Here is a 23,976-nt window from a genome sequence, read left to right as displayed (position 1 = left end):
AGCTTTTGAGGCTTTGTGCATGAGCACGTGAGTGCATTGAGCATCCTCTGCTTCTGACCTTTACACTTTTTTCTCTTTTGACATTCTAGATCAGGGTAGGGAGTAAAGCTCTGTCAGAGTTAGACATTTTTTTTAATCTGTCTAGCTTACACGTGTTTTCTCTTCTTTTCCCATTCCGGAGTGTGGCTCTGAAAGTGTTTTGTATAGAGCAATAGAAGTGGAATGCTGGTATATTGGCATAACTGAAGTTTTTCATTTCCCTTTTCATGTTATTTATCTATTTTCATTACTTCTGCAGTAAGATTCTATACTTGCTTTAGCTTTCTTTATATATTAAGTTGGTTACAGTGGTTGCTAGAAGTGAAAAGAGGTTTGACCTTAATTAAAAGCATAAGCAATCACATCTGTTTCAGAGCAGTGCTAGTTTCATTTTTGTTAAATTGTAATGGAGTTTTTCTTTTTTATAATGTATTTAAGTTTTCTAATGTCTATCTGTCTCTCTTGCCAGAAGGCATAATAAAGTGTTTTTACCAGTAAATGTGGGATTTGTTAGTTTGAAAATCAAACCAGGAAAAAAAAGGGGGGAGGAGGGAGAAAGAAAGAAAAACAATGGGTATTCTTATAGTTTTAAAAATAAAAGAGGATAGTCTATTTTTCTTTGTTGGTTTGAAAATCAGGACAAGAAGAGCAGGATCTTAGAAGATAAAGATTTTCCTTAAATGATTGACTAGACAGTATATTTAGTAGAGCTCATTATTTCAGACTAAAATTGGGTCCCAGCCCCGGTCAGGTCACAGTTGGTTGGAACGTCATCTCTTACACCAAAAAGGTGGCAGATTCAATTCTAGGTTACAGGTTCCATCTCTGGTTAGGGTGCATATGGGAGTCAACTGATTGATGTTTTTCTCTCACATCCCTGTTTCTCTCTTTCTCCCTTCCTCTCTAAAATCAATAAAAACATATCCTCGGGTGAGGACTAAAAATATAAATAAAATTTACATGATTATTTTTCCTTAATTCTAAAATTCAAAGTTTTACTTATTTGCATTATTAAAGTAGATCCAGAGAATTCCATTTTCCTTTATATTAATTATATATACAGATGGTTGTGAATGTATTTAATTTATATTTTAATTTGTTATATTTGAAGTGTTTCGGTGTGTCTGTGTTAACATTATATAAATGTTCCACATGACAGCAGGTTAGATGTTATCCTAACTTACTGATTTGCTAGGCTAGTTTTTATCATTAAAATATGTAACTCTAATCCTAAAAAAAAACTGTCCTAGTTATCAGCACATTGTAAAATGTTTAATACATTAGGCACTATAGTAACCATGTTTTAAGTACAGCAGAAGTGGTTCCACGTGTTGGTTTTTGCAAGATATTAAAAAATCATTGCGTATACCTATCTTGACTTGGTGTAGCATGTCAGTTTTGAAAAGCCATGTGCAAGTTTGAGATTTTGAGATTAGAACTCACGTGGAAAGCTTGGGGTAGCAAAATATTTTTAAAAAATTATTCTCTGATGGCCTGAATGATAATGCCTTAAGAGTACATAAAGCTTTGAATTCCTCCTCTTTTTTACACAGACTGTGAAGACTGCTGAGAGACACTTGCGATCCAGTCACATAAGTGGAATAAAGAAATATTGGTCCTCATGAAAGAAGAACAAGATTTACCAGAGCAACCAGTAAGTATTTCCTTTAACAATTTAAAATTCATTGTAGAAAAGCTAATCATAAGAGATTTTAAATATTAATCAAATTCAAAATAAAAATAAGAAAAAAACTTCTTAATACTTCTAAATAAAAAATTTTATATGATCTCAAATGTATATTTTGTTAACAATGCTAACGAGTGTGCTTAGAAAAATCAGCATTACAAAGTTAGTATTGTATTTGGGATTGTAATTTAAAAAAAAAAAATCAGTGGATATTTCCTTTTGTAGAACACTTTTGCTTGGTCTGATCTGTAGCCCGGGGAGCTGTCAGGGAAGGGCAGAGCAATTAGACATCATGGTAGGTGAGATGGCAACAGGATGTGCTATAGGTCTCAATCAGTTGTGGTACAAACCAGAAAAAAAAAAAAGAAAAGAAAGAAAAAACAATGGATATTCTTACAATTTTTAAAATAAAAGAGAACATCTATTTACCAAACAGTATACACCACTTCTGATGGAAAATTTAGTTTTATCTTTACCTAAGTTTTCCTAACTGACTTAATTTTTTAAGAAGTTGTAGTAGTTGAAGAAAATGTAATCTGACCACTAGCTAATTCTTAAAAAAATAAGATTCTAGAGACTAGGTTGAATTCTTAATTTCTTTTAAATATTTAATACAAATAAATAAAATCATTTTAAATGTCCACAAGTGAAACGGATTTATTGCCTTGCCATGGCTTCTTTTTGTTTGTTTGTTTTTGTCTGGTTTTGATCCTTCTCACTTAAAAAAGGAGAGCAATAATCAGTCTCTTAAGATACTTTTATGTTGAAGAATCTTTTCCTTTTGTCTTGAGTTTCTTTTTCTGAAGTTAAATACTGATTCAATTTGCTATCCTGAGAGAGCCTCTTGCATTTAATATTAAAAGAGAATATAGAGTGGTACATGCTTACCTTTCTTTATGAAATCCAACGTAGAAAAATTTGAATGTTGAAAGCAGGTAATAAGATATGTTTTTCATGTACTAGATGTATTCTTTACATTACAGAAGGATAGACACCAGCTTCCATTTAATTAATAAAGTCCTTTAATATGTTTTTAATATTTTTCTTTAGGTCGAGACATGTATACTGATGATTACTTTGCTATTATATTTTTAGCCCTCTCACTTACAGTAAGCATAAAATTAGGATGTCATAAGCAATTGTTAAAAAAAACCTTTTGAAAACTTTTGGAATGTCATTCCTTTCCCTGGTGGACATTAATAATCAGGGAAATGGTAGGGTTAAAAATCATCCTCAGCAGTGTATCTAGGATACACTGTATTTGTATAAGAACAAATAGCTGAATTAGAGACATTAAATGTACCAACGAAAATGATGTCATTGAGTTTTTAATTTAGTAAAAGGTCTAGTCATAATTTCAAAGACTTATATAAGTTGTTGAAATAGGTATTGTTGGTTACTCCTTATCTGTTTAAGGTAATGAGAATTGTGAGACTGACCTGCTAGTAGGTCATCTTTTTTTCTACTCTGCTTTATTTCCTTGCCGTTCTTATTCCGTTTCTATAACGTAACATATTAACCTGATTGTTATTTCAGAGGAAGGTAAGAAATTAAACCACTTTAAAAACTAATTTTCTGTTGACTGTAAATGGTGATTGCCTTAGGGCATCATTTTCCTATTGATTTGTGCCTGGGTTTAATTTGTAAAGGTGACTGAGTACCACACTGAGAGGTCAGTGCCATTTGAAAGAAAAGTTTAATGTTACAATTCCCTTAGAAATTAGAGGCATGGCATGCCAGGGTAAATAGTTTAGGATTGTTAACGCGAATAATTCCAGGAGGTTTGGGGTATAGGGCTGTCACTAGGTATCCATCTGGCTCTGAGTTGATTTAGAACAGGGGAATATTGACTTGGTGTGTATGATAAAGGAGGTAGTTCAGAGTGTGGGCTCTGGATCGTAGGGGAGATATACTGGTAAACAATTTTGGCTCCATGATTAATGGATATCAAATAAATATGGAATCTAAGAAAACACAGAACACTTATTGACTGTTAAGAATAATTAGGATAGGAGAGTAAATGCCAGACTTTGAGGAGAAAAGTTTTCATAGGCTGTAGTGGAGATAGGAAATTTGAATGGAGAGAATAGTCCTATCCCAGGTTGATGATAAAACTAAGATTTTTAACCCTACTGTTTATCTCTATATAGAGGGAGATGTTACTGATGGGCATTATTATTGGAGTTATTTTTATCCTATCGTCTCTTGTCTTGTCCTCTCTCATTTCTCTACTTCTTACTTGCTCTGTTTTAAGATTTAAGATTTGTTGGGGTCATTGTTAACAAGGCAACATAAATCCTAGCCACAGGATTTTCTTTCACTTTCCCTATTGCCAGTCAATCCTCTGCAATGAGAAATGGTTTTCTCTGTAGTCACCATTTAGGTATTTGACTCAGTCTTCTTCCAGTCTTCATCTTTTTCAACTACTTTGAAGCAGCTCATATTATTGTCCAACCTGGAACTCTTTTTAAAAAGAGTGAAAGGGAGCATTAACCAGACTCAGTTTGGAATAAGAGGTATAATCCAAGATTATTTCTGGTGAACTGGAAGCACTTAACTCCTCTATAGATATCAGGAGTGGTCTCTGAACTCAAATTTTGAAAGGGCATTATACACATAGGAAAGAATTTTAAAATGTACATATCAAACTCAATACTCATTGTTTTATTTATTTATCATTATTTTATTTTTTAATACTCACTCGAGGAGAATTTTCCAGAGAGAGTGGAAGAGAGAGTGGAAGAGAGGGGGAAAGACAGAGAGTAATACTGATGTGAGAGAAACACATCGATTGGTTGCCTCCTGCACATGCCTAGACCAGGGCCCAGGCCAGGGAGGAGCTGCAACTGAGGTACGTGCCCTTGACTGGAATTAAACCCCGGACCCTTTGGCCAGCACTCTATCCACTAAGCCAAACCAGCAAGGGCTATTTATCATTATTTTATTTATCCATTCATCTGTTCATAGATTCTGGGATTGTTTTCACTTTTTTTGTATGGACCTGTTTTCTTTTCTCTTGGTTATATAGCTAGGAGTGGAATTACGGAATTATATGGTAACTCTGTTTAACCTTTTGAGGAAGCAGTATAAAGTAGTTGTACTATTTGCATTCTGTCAGTTTCTGGATTATATTGTTTGAACCCATGCTTTAGTAACTCAGTGAAATATGTCTGTATTCTTTGAGTTAGTTTAACTGCCTCTGGTGCCAGGGTAGTACAACCTTCCTATCCCTGACTTACAGGGGGACATAATTGCCCAAATTAAGGTGAACAGTATCTGAAATGTTAAATCTAATCATATTAAATAGCTGTATTCCCACCTGTTATATTTGTTTAAAATTATTTAGCAGAATTTTTGCCTTTTGTTAGCTTGAAATACTTTTAAGTATTCATAATTTGTATGGCTAAGTATACTTAGCATGTTTCTACTATAACTAGTTATTCTAATCAGAGAGCTCTAAAATCAGATTCTTTTGTAATATGAAAGCAGGGAACATGCACAGTGTTAAACATTATTTTTCATTTCTGGACTAAATTGCTTCAGTGTAAATGCTTTTACCTCAGAAGGAATTAAGAAAAGATGAAAATCTGGAGGGAAAATCAGAATGGTGTGAATAATATTTTTTAGATTACTAGTAGCATGATGAGAAATTGTCTTTATTTTTGGCATGTAGGTAATTTAAGTATAAAGACATTTCTGTTAGTCCTGGATGTTGTGGTACAGTTGTCAGAGTGTTGGCCTGCATTGCCTGCGCCCACCAACATATCTCAGGTTCGATTCCTGGTCGAGAGCAAGTACCTGGATTGTAGGTTAGATCCTGGCCCCAGTGGGGGGCTGTGCAGGAGGCAACCAGTCCATGTCTCTCTCATATCAATGCTTCTCTCTTTCTCTCTCTCTCTTTTTCTCTCTCCCCCCCTTCCTCCCACTCTCTCTAGAAATAATGTAAAAAAATATGAGGATTAACAAAAAAGAAAAAGACATTTCTGTTAAAGAAATTTTGAGTAGATGATATCAAGAGTTCCATATTTATTGTTTAATGATATAATTATGCATCTGTTAAAATTTAAAACCAACAAGTTTGTATCCAAGTTTAGATATTTCATCCTGGTAAACATTTTATCTTGAGTAAAAATCTTGATAAAGATTTTTTACATTTTACCTTGATTCTGATAAACACTATTTTCATTGGGAAAAAAAAAATGGGGGGAAAAGGAGACATCTGTAATACTTTCAACAATAAAGATAAATTTTAAAAATAGAAAAGAAAAAAAGATCTCCATGTGAAAAACAAAGAAGTTCATCTCTAACTAAAAAATATAAGGTTTAATTAAATAAAACTAAGCAAGACAAGACAATTACCCTGAAATTTATTAGTTAATGTTAGTCTGACATTTGAATAGCCAGATTATTTCAAAAATAGATCATTACATTATTCCTTTGTTTATTTATTTTTACAGGTTAAAAAAGCCAAGATGCAGGAATCGGGAGAGCAAACTTTAAGGTATATTAAAGTTGAATTTCTTTTTAATAATCTACCTACAATTTTTTTCACATGCTGATGATGGACATGACTTAGGTTGACTGCCTTCTTTTTGTTTATTAAAGTCAGTCTTTACATTTTGAAATTACTTGGTTTAAAATGAAAATACCCTCCAAAAGTTTGTTTTTGAAACTCATAAGTGCTAATTTATTTATTTTATTCATTAATTATTTATTCAACAATATATACCGAACTCATGTTATCTATCAGAGCGTATGATATATGGAGGAGACACATTGGTCAGTATTCTTTAGCTAGATGTACAGAATACGAAATAGGAAGAATAAGCAGAAGTAAGGGAAATGCAAGTTATTTGGCATTCATTACCAAATGGATATGGGATGCCTCAGTCATTAGCTTCCCTCCCGTTGTAGAAGAGAGGCAACTTCTATGCACCTCATGCTTTATTTTTCCACGGTTCTTATCTCCCGTCGTTTGTCCACCAGCCATATGAACCAGTAACTTCATCACCTCTAACATCTTAATTTCCAGAATCCTCCTCTTTTGCTACCACACATTTCACTCCAGATCATTTATTTTACTGCCACACTAATCCATATGTCTTATTATATACATTATGCTTACTGGTCTCAATTTTCATTCATGATTACATCTCAAACAGGCACTTAAACACTCTTGGTGGTCCAACTATCTTTCCTGATGTGTTTTATTTCCCAGTCTATAAAATTATCTTTCTTCCCTTTTTTCCTTTCTCTCATCTAAGGAAAAATTGTTTGAACATTTAAAATATAACAGGTATGGGGGCATGAAACTTTATTGATATTATGCTTAAATACAAGAGGTTTGTTTAGAAAATATATGAGAGCTCTAAGAATTTTGGTGCAGTATATATATTTTTAAATATATTTTATTGATTTTTTTACAGAGAGGAAGGGAGAGGGATAGAGAGTTAGAAACTCTCTATAGAGAGTTGATGAAAGAGAAACATTGGTCAGCTGCCTCCTGCACACTCCCCACTGGGTATGTGCTCGCAACCAAGGTACATGCCCTTGACTGGAATTGAACCTGGGACCCTTGTGTCCACAGGCCGACGCTCTATCCACTGAGCCAAACGGTTAGGGTGGTGCAGTATATTTTTTAATAGAAGTAGCATTTAAAAAAAAAAAATTTGTCCCTAGCCAGTTTTGCTCAGTGGATAGAGCTTCAGCCTACGGACCAGAGTCCCAGGTTCGATTCCAGTCAAGGGCATGTACCTTGGTTGCAGGCTCCTCCCTGACCCAGGCCTTGGTCCGGGGCTTGTGCAGGAGGCAACCAATCGATGTGTTTCTCTCACATCAATGTTTCTCTCTGTCTTTCCCTCTCCTCCACTCTGTAAAAATCAATGGAAAAATATCCTCAGGTGAGGATTAACCCCCCCAAAATTTTTCTTTTCCTGTGTAGAAACTACTCTGTCAGTGTACCTCTTTCCAGATATATGGATCCTCCGGTACAGTGTCCTCCATTTCTCCTAGAGTGTAGACCAGCAAAGCAGATTTCTTTCTTTTTTTTTTTAAGTGCAGATTATAGTCTTTACTCTCAGTTTTTAAAATATTTATAACTTAGAGTAGAAAACATTTGGAAAAGTATTTCAAAATATCTTTACTTTTTTTGGTAATACTGATTATCCATATACATATTTCTGTACTAATTCCTTTTATGAGCATTCAACTTAGGTAGAGGTAGAAATGTATACATAGAGACCATATATTCAAGTAAACTCAGTAAACTGTGTTAGTTTAAAGCCATTTGCCTCAAATATTAGCCTGACTAGATTGGGGCTGTCATGGCTCCTCCAAATGTAAAATTCTGCAGATCTGAATAGCTATGCAGACATAGACTGAAAACTGTTGTGTCTACCTTGCCACTAATAAGTGGTGGGAAAAGTAAATAAAGTGATAGTTTTCCTCCAGAATTTAAGGGAGTTGAAAATGCCAGTAATTATAATAAACAGTATATGTATACAATAACACAATAACACATACCTGGTTTATGTCTCTAAAGTAAGTTACTAGCACTTGGAATAAAAAGTAGTTAACTCTACTAAAGGTAGTAAAATCCATCTTGGTCTTTTAATCCTCTTTATTGCTTAAATATTAGCATTATCCGTACTCCTCTATTAATTTAGGGTTATGTAGTGAGATAAGACAGAAGGTGTATTAAAAATAAATTAAAGAATGTATGGTAGAATGGGAGGCATAGTAAGTGGAAAATTTAAGAGTAAGGATATTTATTTCATAAGGGAACTTGATAATAATAGAAAATGCATTTTAAATAAATAAAAAGTAGATATCTTTGATTTGGTCAAGATACCTACGATTTAGGTAAACAATTTCTATAATTTCATTCTGTTACAGGTAATTCTTACAGAACTTTACTGTGATTTCACTGCATAGATATTCTCTCGTTGTTTTAAGTGATACCTCTGTAGTCTGAAAAAAAAAAAAGTTTCCTGTTTATAGACGATTGCTCATTCACTCATGAATTCATGTAACACCCAAAAGGTGTTGAGTGAGGAATATTTCTTTTTTGAGATGAAGCAATTAAGGTCCAGAATGTTTTTTATATTATCTTACTATACACAGTTACTCATAGAATTCCATGTTATTCAATATATTCTCTTGCTTTTCACAATATACAATACCTGAAGCCTTACTTTTGGAAACTGACTCATAGCAAATGTCTAGCAGAGCCTTAGTAAAGGAAGTCCACACAGCAAGTACTGTGCATCCCAGTGTTAGTTAGCTAGGTTACTCTTGAATCCTTCCATGCCTTACAGAAAAAGCAGTGAGTCTCCTGTAAACCACTCCCAGGAGTATGATGGTGAGCACAGCTATTCCACAACAAGGCTGAATGCCCATTGTGGGCCCAGGAAGTATACACTTGACTGATGAACACAGGTCCAAGAATACGTGCTGCACTTCCAGAAGCTGTTAACCAGCCCATGTGCACACCCTGAGGTTTCGGTCCCAGAAGTTTTCAATATAATGTATATGACATAACATTGCAGGATGGATAGCCTATTCCAATTAACACAGCTGATGTGAGGAACTGGGCCAGATGGATAATGGGGGGTAGAGGCACCAGGCCTGTTCAGTTGGGCAACCGGTTGGTCCTTCTCTCTGATCTTCTCTTGGAGACCACCAAAGAATAATAATAATTTCCCCAAATGTGGTATTAGAAATTGAATGATTATGTAAATCTTCCCGCTGTATCTTGGGAAATTGATTTCCCCAAGGTAACAAGATAAAGAAGCCAACCCATATGATAAGGAGTCCTCCCAGCAGAATAGCACGCTCGCCAATCTTTTTGGCAAGTGATTTAATCCCCATGAAAATAATAACGGCCTCAATTCCAAGAGCAGCAAGTATTATTTCATCACATAATACAGCTTGTTCTCTAGTCCAGGGATACATATCCATTGTTAATAGAGTAAGGATGGTTTCAAAAAGGGCTAAGATAAATAGGACCATGAAAAACAGGACATTGGTAGTCACAACAGCCACTTGATCAATACTTCCCTGGGGAACCTGAATTTCATCTGTACTTGCTTCTTCAAAATTAATACTTCTACACTGTCGTCCTGAGTCATCCACATGTTGCTCTCTTAATATAATAAGGATCAGAATAATATTTAAAACTCTGAGGAAGGCGCCAAGTAAAACTGGTGCTGTATACATGTTTATCTGAAGCTGTATAGTCTCCCACGTCACGCCTCTTTCTCCAATGAGTGCAAAACAGGTCTGAAAAACTGGACCTAGAATAAAACCTAATGCTTGACATTACACTTGTGTTTGCCATGGAACTTGTTCTTCCCTGAAGGGAAGTAGCACCAGCAATATATGATCTAATAACTGCCACATTTCCTGCTCCAAATCCCACCAGTCCACGAGCAGCTAACAAGTAGTATTTATTATGAGAAGCTGGGACGTGCATATATCCATAGAGGCAGTTGGCTGCCACCGAAATGAAGATGGAGACAATGAGAGGTTCATTTCTTGGTCTATAATTAGATCACAAACCAAATATAGGTGAAGCTACCATTTGGCCAAGACTAAATGAAGCAATAACCCAGCCCCAAAAATTGGATCAGCTGCCTGGTCATTCTTTTGGAGATAGGACCATATTGACACTATCACAGTAGAAAATCTTACACTGCTGAGAAACATAGTAAGATACAGAATCCTAATAGACCTCCATCGGCTCTCATAAGGCACCTCAGTTTCTATAATATCCCATTCTCTGCTTCCGGGTGTGCGGTCGTCTAAGAACGGCTCCTGCTCAGCCTGAACCCCCAGGCCCACCATAGTTACCCTGAGATTTTGGTCCCAGAATTTTTGAATATAATGTATATGACATAACATTATAAGCAAGGAGGTGAGAGGCTAACTCTCGCGACACCTCTGGCACCTTCACATCCTACACAGTTGCTGTCAGACCAATCCAGCTGCAAAGCAGATTTTCTAGGAACATGAATGTGGGAAAGATGCCTGGACTGGGGAGAAGTTATAATATAAGTAATACTAGCTATAGTTATATTGTATTTACTCTGTTCTAGTCTCTGCACTGCGTACTTCTAAAAATATGTATATTTTATTGACTTTTTTACAGAGAGGAAGGGAGAGGGATAGAGAGTTAGAAACATCGATGAGAGAGAAACATCGATCAGCTGCCTCCTGCACACCCTCTACTGGGGATGTGCCCGCAACCAAGGTACATGCCCTTGACCGGAATCGAACCCGGGACCCTTCAGTCCGGGAGCCGATGCTCTATCCACTGAGCCAAACTGGTTAGGGCTCTAAGTACTTTTATATGTTAACTCATTAATCTCTATAACAACTCTATGAGGTAGGTTCTATTACTACTCTTCATTGACAGTTGAAGAACCAGGGCACTAAAGAAGTTCAGTGACTTGCCTAAAGTCATAAAGCTAGCTTTGGCAGAATGGAATATGAACTCAAGCAGTCTGGCTTGAGAATCTGTACTCCTAAGGATTATGCTGTACGGGTAGTTGAGGTAAGATTGGAGAGTGGAAAGTCCGGTAGAAGGAAGAGGAAGGACATTGTGATGTATCATCTCCATTTAGTATAATCTCCATTTCAGAATTCCAGTGAGAATCTTCCCAACACTAAAGTGTCTAACATAATGACTTGTCCTCCCAGTTTATATGATTTACCTTTCGTAATTTCTCTTAATTTTCTTTTAAGTTAAACAAGAAAAAGAAAAAGATGTTGCTCATTCTTGGGTATAATAACAAATTAAAAATTGTCTCTTTTTTTAATTGGGGGAGAAGAGGAATACCATGGAATGAGCCATTTTAAGGTTCAGAACACCTTCTTGGAAGCAAGCATGTATAACTTGAAAAACGTCTCAAGTTATTATGAGAACCATTGTCTTAAAGCATTTTTAGGTGTTGTGGAGTTTTTCTTTTACCACATTGTCTTCAGAGAAAATCTGAGTTGCTTGTGACTTAGCTGGAATTTCTGAGTGATATAAAAACTGAAGGGGTCTACAGATATGAGAAAGAACTGTAGAATGCTGTGGGTACTAACCCTGGCCATTGCTCTTCAGGTAGCTGCTAAAAACCTAGAATAAGGATATCATGAAGATGACTTACTTTGCCTCTTTCTTGTATAGCCTCAGAAGAAATGGGTTTGATTTAATAACTTTTAGCAATGGAATATGTCAATCAGGGGCTAATATATTCATTTTGGTTCTCACAGTCAAGTAAGCAACCCCGAAGTCAGTGATCAGAAACCTGAAACTTCAAGCCTTGCTTCAAACCTTACCATGTCAGAGGAAAGTAAGTACCAAATTCTCTGCATGGCATAAGTGGCATTCCTATAAACCAGGTGATGCTGTTCTTTTATAATTGGTCTCCACTGATTGCCTTGTTTGTCCTGGATGTCCAGAAGACTTTCCTTCGTGTGTGTGTGTGTGTGTGTGTGTGTGTGTGTGTGTGTGTGTGTGTTATATCCCCCATGAGTTGTAGATCTCCTCTTTGTTCCTTGACTCATTGGAACCTCTGAAAAGAATTGCCCTTCTTTGGTTTCTCACCTCCCATTCACTCTTCAACCCTCTCAAATTTAGTTTCTATTACCACTCTTCCAATGAAATTGCTCTTGTCAAGGCCATCAGTAACTTTCAATAACTGCAAATTACCTTTCGTAATTTCTCTTAATTTTCTTTTAAGTGGACATTTCTCTGTTCATACCCTGCTTCTCACTACTATTCTCCCACCTTTCTCCTTTGCTGACCCTTCGTTCGCTGTCTGAACTCTGAATGTTGGTGGGCCCTCGGGATTTGTTTCTAGTCTTTTCTCTTTCCGCATCCTCTCATGCATTAGTATATTTCCAGTCAACTTCTCCCCTGATTTCATTTGTGTATTCAACTACCTGTTTGACATCTCCACTTTGCTCCAAAAGGGAAGCCATACTTAAAATGTGTGGAAGCTTTTTATTCCCTTAGCCTCCATCAAATCTGTTCTTTTCCCAGGTTTTTCCATCTTGGGAAGTGGTTTCATTATCCCTCCAGTTGCTCAAGCTGAAAAACCTAGAAATTGTCTCTTTTTCCCTGTTTTCTTCATTCCTTACACACTAATCCATCAGAATGTTCTGCTAGTTTTACCTTCAGAATATACTTCAAGGTTTTAACTTGTCTCCATTGTTGTTCCTCTACAGCAGAGTATGCCTTGACTCTTTATAATCCTTTTATATTTCCCAAATACTGTGAAGAGCAAGGCTTATTCTTTCTCTAGAAAAATAAAAATTGGCCTAAATCTCCTAGGACTGTGGTCGGCAAACTGCGGCTCGAGAGCCACATGCTGCTCTTTGGCCCCTTCAGTGTGGTCACGAAGTTTTAATCGTACTGTACGTGCGCTCCCACGTGGTATTTTGTGGAAGAGCTACACTCAAGGTGCCGCTGTTTGCCGCACTGTCCTAGGATATTTTGTCAGTCTCTTCTAGAATTAACTTAACCCCTAGAGTGCCGGGGAGTGAGATCACGCTCCTCCTGTCTTTCGCCAAAAGTGCCGGGAGCGCTACCGCGCTCCTCCTGCAGTGTCCAGTTCTAAGTCTACTTTTATCAGTGATGATGATATTGCTAAATATGTCAATTCTTGCTGTGAAGATGACGATTTTGTGGAAGATATTGAATATGTAACTTCATTTACTTGCGATTCATAATTTTTTTCCTAAACTGCTGTAAAATCAGCAAAAATGCCTTGGCAATTTTACCATAGTTCCTGGGATATTGGTTGGCACTCACAGGGTTAAATCAAAGGAAGAGAAATGTTTGGGTTTTTGAAAGTATTTGCCAGCACAGAAGGAACTATCATGTAGAATTCAAATGAACCTACATTCTTTGTGATAGATAGTAAGAACTTTAGATCTAATTGAGATTTCTGTCAAAATGATTATGAATGAATATAATCTATAAGTTTCTAGTCATTATTGTTAAAGACCTTGAACAGTGGCAATGGGCAAGATCTACTATGATAAACTCACAGATGTTGACTTGTCATTACTATTGGGCATGAACATTTTCCTCATCTGCTCTTGACCAAAGTTCCCTTTTTGGTTCAGACACTCAGGGATCCCAGCTTGACATAAATTTAGTTGCTTCACTCTTAGTCCCTATTTATAGTAAAGCAACCTCATTTATAGATGTTGAAAGAAGTTCTTGAACAGTTCAGGAGCCTGGTACAAGCTCTATGATGTTTCATTCTACAGCTGAAGTAGTGCCTAATGAATAGGATTTTGCTATCTGTCAACTTGAGTTGAATATTTATAGCATTTATCCAAGATGAAATCATGAGGGCCAAGCCTTTACAGCAGCTATTCTAGATAAAGTCATGAGGATTAAGAGGATACTAGCTATGAAAGTGTATTTACTTGCTAGGTTATCAGAGCATCACATGAGTTCCTCAGGTCTGTCTCTGATTTTCCAAAGTTAAAACCTTAAAACCACAAAGCTGAAAAAATAGTAATATAGAAGCATATTTGCATCCTCCCTGCTGCTGACTATACATGGTGATAGCAACAATTTTCTAATAAAATTGGGTATTTCCCCCTAAATCTGTCTTCCTGCAAGTCAGTCATATGGCCAAAATAGAGAATCAGCACCCAGAGAATGAATAAGCTGAAGAAGTATAATGTGGTTTTTTAGATACGGAGCTTACTTTTTAAGTTTGCCTATAGGCACAGCTAAGAGCTTAGGGTGCTCCATCTGTGGTTTTAAATCAGGAAGGGTGAAGGTAAAGATCAATTGATAATAACCTTCAACTCTTTTCCATACCTCTCACATTCTAGCTTCTTTTATTGTCTAAACGTCTCTAAATCTGTTATTTGGAGAGTGAGGTATTTGCTACTAGTCTTTCTAAATTTCTGATGTCCAGTCTGTATTCTGTAATTTAGTTTGAAACATTATACAGTGAGATATAATTTTCCCATCTCATTTTTGAAGTGTTCTAACTTTTTACCTGGTCTTTCTTTCAGTAATGACATGTACCGATTACATCCCTCGCTCATCCAATGATTATACCTCACAAATGTATTCTGCAAAGTAAGTTGAATATAATTATTTAAAAATATGTATGCTTTTTCTCTAGGTTAATTGCAAAATTTAACTTGATATTTAACTCGGTAAGTTGACATTTAATTTATTTTCACCTCTCTCATTCTCAATCCTTACTCCAATTTGTTGTTGTTCTTGTTAATTCGAGGATATTTTTCCATTGATTTTTTTTTTTTTTTTTTTAGAGAGAGTGGAAGGGAAAGGGAGAGACAGGGAGAGAGAACCATTGATGTGTCATTGATTGGTTGCCTCCTGCACTTGCCCTGACTAGGGCCGGGAATTGAACCTGCAACCAAGGTGTGTGGCCTTAACCGGAATTGAACCCAGGACCCTTTAGTTGGAGGGCTGACACTCTATCCATTGAGCCAAACCAGCTAGGGCCTTACTCCAATTTTTTTATTTCCTCCAAATATGGAGTCTGTGTAATATCTTTTCATTCATTCATTCATTCATTCATTCCTTACCCAAGGTTATGCTTTTTATAGATTTTAGGGGGGGCGGCGGTGGAGAGAAAGATTGATCAGCTGCTTCCCATATGCGCCCCAACTGAGGATTGAACCTGCAACCCTGGTATGTGCCCTAACCAGGAATCAAACCTGCCACCTTTTGATGTATGGGATGATGCTCCAACCAACTGAGCCACACCAGCCAGGGCTATAATATCCTTTTAAAAAGTAGATGGTTGCCTGAAACAGATCACTGTTACTCAGGAGCTCACTCTAAATCAGGGGTGGGGGACATCTGGCCCGAAAGCTGTATAAGGCCTTCAAAATCGTTTAGTCTGACCCTGCCAAGGCAGGGGTGAGTTAATTATATTTTTGACTAAATATAGCAGGCTAATTTTTTAAAAAACATTTTTTTATTGATTTCAGAGAGGGAGAGTGAGAGATAGAAACATCAATGATGAGAGAGAACCATTGACCGGCTGCCTCCTGCACGCCCACCACTGGGGATCGAGCCCACAACCCACACATGTGCCCTTGGCCAGAATTGAACCTGGAACCCGTCAGTCTGTAGGCTGACGCTCTATCCACTGAGCCAAACTGGCTAGGGCTAGCAGGCTAATTTTTAAGGTGATATTTTTGTATGGCCTGTGAATGATGATATAAATATCCAAATAGCTGTTGGCATAAGAAAGATTCCCCACTCCCGCTCTAAATAAATAGGCACTGAAAATGAAAAATACTGTTAGTGATCAAAGCATATTACTGATTAACCTCTGATCATTTTCTGTTTCCTTTACCTTGATAGACAGATCAATAAAAATAGCTCAAGCCAGCCTCATACTGGGACTTCTCAACCTATTTATGTTCAGTTTCTTGTCTTAGGACTATCCTCAGAGTAGAAGTGAACTTGAAGTTAGACAGGTTTAGTGGATTGAAGTCACTATGAAGCAGCCTGTGAGGGGTTAAGATCAGCATTTAAAATCCACCAAGTTAATCATCTCCTGACTAATTAGGTGCAGAACATTGTGTATGCCAAGCTGCCAGTTGTGCATTGATATTGAGCCTATTCTATCTAATAATAGACAAACATGGTAATTGACCATACCTTCACTACGCCTCCCATTGGCTAATTAGCACAATATGCAAATGAACCGCCAACAAAGATGGCTAATTTGCATGCTGCAGGCAGGGTGGGGACAGAGCCATCCCGCCTGCCCCGCTGCCATTCGGGCCTGCTATCTGCGACCCAGGGTAGTGGGCGTCCCGTGTGCGACCCAACCCGGGGCGGCCGGGCGGGGTAGCAAAGGTTTGAAGGGAAGGCCTGGGTCCTGGGTGCCGGAGGAAAACCGGTGCTGGCAGCCAGGGGAAGGGAAAGCCTATTGCACGAATCTTTTCTTGCAACAGGCCTCTAGTGTATACATAAATACATACAGCTGTGCTTATTAAATGAGGATATATTCCTATGTGCTTACATAATGCAGGATTCATAGAAATTTGTAGCAGATCAATGATGCCTGTGGGACTGTTGTAAAAAGAAAACTGGCATTTCCCTCCTTTTTTGTGCCCCTTTGTACCTTGATTTTGCAACAGTTAAAAATAACACTAATTAAAAAGTTAACTCAATGAGTTTTCCAAATTCTAATCTGGTATTAACACTAATAGCATACTTGGGCCAGTCATTTTCATGTGGTTTTCTTCTGTGAAATAACTAAACCTGTTCTCTGAGATATTATGGAGTTAACAAAATACTTTGAGCTGTAAAGACACTATATTAAATAGGGTATATCTGGAGATTAATCACTAAGATTTTAAATAATTCCCCATGCAATTTGATTAATAGCTACAACCTGAATTATTTGTTGGTCTCAGATCTGGCTAAAAAGAATAGAAATTTTCATATTTAGTCTCTTAGAATCCACTGAGATGGGAATATATTGCATATTCCAAATTCATTTACTTATTCAAAAAAGATTTAGTATACCTTATTAACTATGCCTCTATCTTTTTTTTTAATGTTTTTATTGATTTTGAAGGAGAGGAAGGGAGAGGGATAGAGAGATAAAAACATCGATGAGAGTCATTGATTGGCTGCCTCTTGCATGCCCCCAACTGGCGATCGAACCCGGAAACCCAGCCATGTGCCCTGACCGGGAATCAAACTGGTGACCTCGTGGTTCAGGGTTGATGTTCAACCACTGAGCAACACAGGCCTGACATATGCCTTCTATCTTAATTCAGAGCTCCTATATAACTTTTTAAACTGGACCTCTATTTCGTTTTTCTCTCTTCTAATCCATTTACAGAGCAATGCCAAACTAATCTTTATTAAGGAGCAACTCTGATCTTGTCACTCTGCTCAACAATTTCAGTGACTCCCACTTGTTTCAGATTTGTCTGAACTCTTTTAGCCTGGTATTCAAGGTCTTGGCTATCTGTCTTTTTCTCTCTCTCACTACTTCCCTTCCCGATATATACCTCCCTTAATATAATCTATGCTTCCTGCAGGCTGAAGCCCTTGCTTTCCTTCCTGTGTACCTCTTCCAGAGTTTTTCTATTTCCCTAGAACACACTTCTTTACCTCTCCTGCACATTCTATATATGCTCAGTTCACATACCACTTCTTTATAGCCTTCCTTCGTTTTCTTCTCCTCCAAACCTGAAAAGAATCTTTTTGCCTTCTGAAACAACGCTTCCCTCCAGTATTTTATCATTATTACTCATATGGTACAGGAAATACTTTTTCTTGTAAGTGTAGCATAACTCACCATATAATATAACTGTTACTTAAAAGTTCAGTGCATAAAATGTGGGATCATCTTATTGCATGAATGAAATGTGAGGTCAGCCCTACCCAGTTTGGCTCAGTGGACAGAGCGTCGGCCTGTGGCTTGAAGGGCCCCAGGTTCGATTCTGGTAAAGGGCATGTTCCTCGGTTGCAGGCTCCTCCCTGGCCCAGGCCCTGGTTGGGGCTTGTGCAGGAGGCAACTAGTTGATGTTTTTCTCTCACATCAATATATCTCTCTGTCTTTCCCTCTCTCTTCCACTCTCTCTAAAAATCAATGGAAAAATATCCTCGGGTGAGGATTAAAAAAAAACACAAAAGATGAAAAAGGAATGTGAGGTCATCTAGCTAGTATATATTACCGGAAGTTTCACTGCTGCATTCAAATCCCTAGTTAAACCTGATGTGGTTGGCACCATTTAGTAGCAGTATACTCTGGCTTAAATATCAGTGGGAAAATTCCAAGTCCTATCTGGGACTTCCCATATTTTATTATCTAGGTCCTGTTTTATGGGCTTGATCTGACAATATTGGAGCCCATTCCTATTCCCTTGCCTTGTCTCTACCAGCCTCACCTTCTTTTCTAAGCCCCACTTTTCCTCTTAGAACTTTAGTTTGGCCCTAGCCAGTTTGGCTCAGTGGATAGAACGTTGACCTGTGGACGGAAGGGTCCTGGGTTCAATTCCAGTCAAGGGTACATGCCCGAGTTGCAGGATCAATCCCCAGTAGGGGGTGTGCAGGAGGCAGCCAGTCAATGATTCTCTCATCATTGATGTTTCTATCTCTCTCACCCTCTCCCTTCCTCTCTGAAATCAATAAAAATATTTTTAAAAGAACATTAGCTTGGCCCAGAAGGCTGGGTGAAGAACGAGAGCCAGTTGTGAAGCCTGTTCTATCCAATTTTCTATTAGTTTAGTTTTGTTCTATATGTAGACATAAGGGCATAAACAAGTTTAACCCATCCTTTTTAAAAATATATATATTTTTGGAGGATATTTGAAAATTATAAATTTTTCATAAAATTGTTTCTTAGGTAGGTTGTAGTAGAACCTGGAAAGGAAATATTAGCTCTACTTTTTGACCACAGTCAGAGACATTTTGTGGAAGGTTAGTCTCCTCATTACTGATTCTTGGCATTTAGTGGTATTAGCTATTTCTCCTATTTTTCATTACTAAAATAAATCACACATGCAAGTTTTTGTTTTCTTGAACCTTTCTAGACCTTATGCACATATCCTCTCAGTTCCTGTTTCGGAAACTGCTTATCCTGGGCAGACTCAGTACCAGACACTACAGCAATCTCAACCGTATGCTGTCTACCCTCAGGCAACCCAAACGTATGGACTACCTCCTTTTGGTAAGGCATCTTATTATAAGCAGTTTCTAAGAAAATTGATTTTTATCCCCCAGAAACTGATTTTTTCCCAAAAAGCAAGCATGGTTGATCAGGAAGCGGAGAGATGAGTTGTTCTTTGTAGAGTATCTACTCAATTACAGGTGTAATAGAAGTTGGGTTTGCAACTTCCCAACAGCATATGTGATGCATGTAATATAAAATCATGATTTTTCAGTACTCATTTGTTTATCTATCAAAGTTAGCTACCAAATTTCCAAGGTACTAAGTCTTCACTATAAAACCTGGATTCTTAAAGTATTTGTGGAAAATCTTTGAGACATTACTATTGATGTTACTTTATATAAAACATGGTACCTTGGTTAAGTAAGCATAATAAATGTATTTTGAGGTGACTGGTTTGCTAAAGCCAGGCAATCTGAATATGTCTTATATTTGGGGAAATCCCCAATTTTATACAACCTTATATGCATAGAAAATTTTGTTCTTCGGTTATAGGCATCTTGGACATGAACTATAAATTAGAATGATTTACAAGAAGACAGTTTGAGATTCTTTGTACACTTGATATCTGCACTGGTTTTTTTCTGTGTATGTAAATTGATAGGTATATTAGGGTTGTTTATTACCTATTCCCTGCTTTCCTTGAACTGGTATGAAAAAAAAAAATGAGAGACTATTGTATTATTTTAAAATATGCAATATGTTAATAAAATTCTATCTCTGTAGCCTCTACTGAAACTAGCTGGGAATTAGAAAATCTTTCAACAGATCACCACAGATTATGGATGTATTCGTGTTGCCTGCTTCTGGTTTCTACATTGCTACGTTTCCTGGCCCATTTGGCTAATCTTTATGATAGTGACCTCCTTCTTTTAGGCATTCCTTGGCTCTTAATAACTACTAGAAAAAAATTGAGGGTTATGTTTCATGATAGTCCTTGTTGGTAACTTCACAAGAAGAGAGAAACAGAAATGCTCTTATTTCTGAGTTTGTAATCCATGCCTACATGCCTGTCAGTTTCAGCCAGTATACTAAAATCTTACATTTGTGTGTTACTATAAACTGAACTGCTCAGGTTAGTTCGGTTATTGACTAACCCATAGTGACACATATTTGTGCTCAGAGACTTGGGTAAAGTTTATGGTAAGACCCCAGTGTGGGGCAGCAGGAGGATGGCACTCAGAGAAAGACTTCCTTTCCCATTGTTAGACCTGGCTGTTGCTCCACATCAGGCTTTTTGTGCTTAAAATGACTTAAGAAGCTTTGTAGTTGTAGGCATACAACTGTGGACTAGTGGTCAGGAAATGAAGATTTTGTTTCATCATTTGCTATGGGCAGTAATGCTCTATGATCAAATCATACTACTGTTATTTGGAATTCTTGGAAGGGTGCCTTTGAAGGAAGATGCTTATATGCTTAAACACAGGGTTACAGTAATCCTGGCGGCAGTATCCATATTGTCTTTTATTACTCTTGTCTTCATAAAATAATTATGTATTAAGTACTTCGTGTTTCTGGTCAAAAACATTAGAAACTAACTATTCCTGTCTTTTAATTTTTTTTCTCCAATTGCTGTTCAGTTTGGGTGTGTTTTGTTTCCCTGTCTTCTAATTTGCTAATTCGGTCCTCCGTTTCTCCTAGTCTACTGTTGAAACTTTCAATGGTGTTTTTTATTGCAGCTATATCACTCTTCATTTCTTCTTGGTTCTTACATAATTTGATTTTTTTCATCTGTTTCTTCTTGCTTCTTGCATAAGTTGTTGATTTTTTCCTCCATCTGGTTTATGCACCCTTAATCTGAATTCTTTTTCTGTCATGTTGCATGCCTCTGTATCACTTAGCTGCTTTTCTCTCTCTCATGATAGGTATATTAGGGTTGTTTATTACCTATTCCCAGGAGTTTTCTTTCCTTTGGGGGTTTCTTTGTCTACCCATGTTTGATCATACCGCCATATCTAGATGTTTAGTCGTTCAGTGGCTGCTCCTTGGGTGGCAGTGGCTCCTCGGGCTGCGGTTGCTCCTCGGGCGGTTGTGCTAGCAGCTGCTCCTCAGTTGGTAGCAGCTCCTCTGGTGAGTGCTGTTCACAGTTGTGTTGGCTCCTCTGGCTGGTGAGGGGAGGCTTCACACACAGCTGCTGTTCCTCAGACAGAGGGTGTGGTGATCAGGAGGCTGCTATTCCTTGGATAGGGCCGGGGTACACTAGCAGCTGCTACTCCTTCGAATTGTTACTTTCAATCTCTTAAGCGGCCTCAGGGCAAGGTGTTTTCCAATAGGGTGTGTCAACTGTCTTCCCCCCAGGCAAGGCAGATGTCTATCCCCCCCAGGCAAGGCAGATGTCTATGTGGCTGTGTGAGGGAATGACTGAGCCGAGGAGACTTGGGGTGTCTGCCTTCTGAGCTCTGTCCCCCGAGTCCCCAGTGCTGGCTTCTGCTCTCACAGCTCCAGTCCACTTAACCCTCCCTCTGCCAGAGTACAAGGTGGGTGGCTCCACAGGGAATGTTTGTGCCTTGGCCCTTTAAGAGGGTGCCTGAACTTTCAGCTGCCACTCCCTGGCAGACAGCACCCCACTGCTTTTCACAGCTTGATGTTATGTGGATACCTTCCTCAGTTTGGTGCTCTCTGCTGGGGAGCCCAGCTCCGGTATTAGATCCCAGAATTCTCAGTGGCACCTCCTCCCCCTCCACCACCAGCTGAGATATCTCTCTGGGACTTCAGTTCCCCTCTGTGGGTCACGTCTCTGCCCCTCCTACCAGTCTCTATGCTGGCTCCACCTTCGGTCCTTGGGTATCAGGGTTCTCTCCTGTGAGTTTTCCGTTGATTATTCAGGAAGCCTTCTTGTATTTCAGTTGTAATTCCAGCTTGTTCCTGGGAGCATGACCATGCAGCATCCTCCTACTCTGCCGCCATTTTTAATCTCCAACTAACTATTCCTTTATCTTGGACATTTTGCCCTAATTTTTAACCTTATAAAAAGAAACAGTTTATAGGCATTTTACATTTTAAAACTTAAAAAAAATGAAATAATGAGGCTAGCAAAAGATTCTCAGTTAATATTATTTTTACTAATAAGATAGGATTTTAGTACAGTATAATTATAAACATGTTCACAAATCCAACACCTTTGGTTCAGAACCCATTTAGAAAAAAACATTGATTACAATAAATCTGAAAGTTATTATGACATTGAAATAGCAATATGTTTACTAGAAATTGTGAATCATGGTACTAATATCCAAATTTCATATAATAAATGTTTTAAAAATAATATTCTCAAATTTTTTTTTATTGAAAATTAGATATAGCAAGAACTTTAGCTGTGGCTAACCTGGACAAGAGTTTTTTAATGATCTTGAACTGGAGGCTGCGGGGGCAGTTCTAATTCGTGCTAGAGATGTAGATATTCTTCTATTTCCTCAAATAAGTCATTTCATGTGTTTAATAGGAAAGAAAATAATATGGCTTTTTGTTTTTTTAATGCTTCAAGGCAATTACCATGTCCGTCAACCTTTTAAGATTTTTACTTCTCTCTGTACTATCCTTATATTTACTTTTCAACAAATTTTACAGATCCGAGTTGCACTAAAATATCTCAGTGCCCTGGTGAAGCAGAGGTTCTTACTATATTTCTATAAATTCTTTATCAGATTATGAGTAAATGAAATGAGTTAATGTTGAATTTGAAACTGTGGCTGATTTTGGTATTGACTTCTTACCTGAATGTATTTGATTGATGAGCCTTCTTAAACCAAATTCTCAGCTTCAACTACACTGATCCAGCCACTGTAGCTATTCAGAACGCAGTGAATAACCAGACAGTAAGTTTTTTTATAAATAGCCTTTTGCATAGCCAAAATTATCACAAAAACAACTCACTCATAAAGGACATCCTTGGGCTCTCATGTAAGAAGCAAAGCTCTGTTTATGGTTTCCTAGGTTACTGCAAATGAAAAGGAGATTGATACAATCAGAGATAAGAGATTGTGAAGAAGTGAAAGATCACAGAGAAAAAACAGTGATACAAGTATCTAAAAATCATAGAACCATAATTGAGTTCTATTTAGTATTAAGCAAATGTCTTCATATGTCACAATAACCTGTTTCTGTAATATATATAACTTTGTAGAAATAACTCTGATAAAAATCTAAAGGAATGTTCACTATTTCCTCCCTGCCAAGAAGGCAGGAAGAGATCCTATATAATAAAAGCCTAATATGCTAAGTGTCTGGTGTTCCAGTCAGCCATTCAACCAATCAAAGCATAATATGCTAATTATATGCTAAGGCTGCTCAACCGCTCGCTATAACGTGCACTGACCACCAGGGAGCAGACACTCCGACCAGTAGGTTAGCTTGCTGCTGGGGTCCAGCCGATTGGGACTGAGAGAGACGGGCTGGACACGCCCTGGAGCCCTCCCACTGTCCCTCCCCCGCTGGCCAACCTCCCGTAGCCCCAGTCATGCACCAGTCATGCACCAGTCATGCACCAGTAGGGTCCCTCAGCCTGGCCTACGCCCTCTTGCAATCCAGGACCCCTCAGGGGATGTTGGAGAGCCG

The 23,976-nt window shown here is 37.8% G+C and overlaps 1 protein-coding gene and 1 pseudogene across 3 annotated transcripts in view; one reads left to right on the top strand and one right to left on the bottom strand.

Annotated features, from left to right (window-relative positions):
- The window catches only part of EYA3 (EYA transcriptional coactivator and phosphatase 3), a 104,793-nt gene that overhangs the window by 34,567 nt on the left and 46,250 nt on the right, over positions 1-23,976 (top strand). For all 3 annotated transcript variants that reach the window (XM_070404504.1, XM_070404502.1, XM_070404503.1), the window contains exons 2-6: positions 1,593-1,693; positions 6,184-6,227; positions 11,987-12,066; positions 14,759-14,825; positions 19,286-19,422. In XM_070404504.1, coding sequence (XP_070260605.1) covers positions 1,661-1,693; positions 6,184-6,227; positions 11,987-12,066; positions 14,759-14,825; positions 19,286-19,422 — 361 coding nt within the window. In that variant the 5' untranslated portion in view covers positions 1,593-1,660. The remainder of the gene's footprint in view (positions 1-1,592; positions 1,694-6,183; positions 6,228-11,986; positions 12,067-14,758; positions 14,826-19,285; positions 19,423-23,976) is intronic.
- LOC139001687 (major facilitator superfamily domain-containing protein 8-like) lies at positions 9,014-10,570 on the bottom strand (annotated as a pseudogene).

The sequence above is a fragment of the Myotis yumanensis genome, unplaced genomic scaffold (assembly GCF_028538775.1).
Source record: "Myotis yumanensis isolate MYYU_CA2020_CCGP unplaced genomic scaffold, mMyoYum1.0.hap1 SCAF_2, whole genome shotgun sequence".
In the NCBI taxonomy this organism is placed as follows: Eukaryota; Metazoa; Chordata; class Mammalia; order Chiroptera; family Vespertilionidae; genus Myotis; species Myotis yumanensis.
The sequence above is the reverse complement of the archived record's forward strand: the minus strand, read 5'-3'. Positions and strand labels throughout refer to the sequence as shown.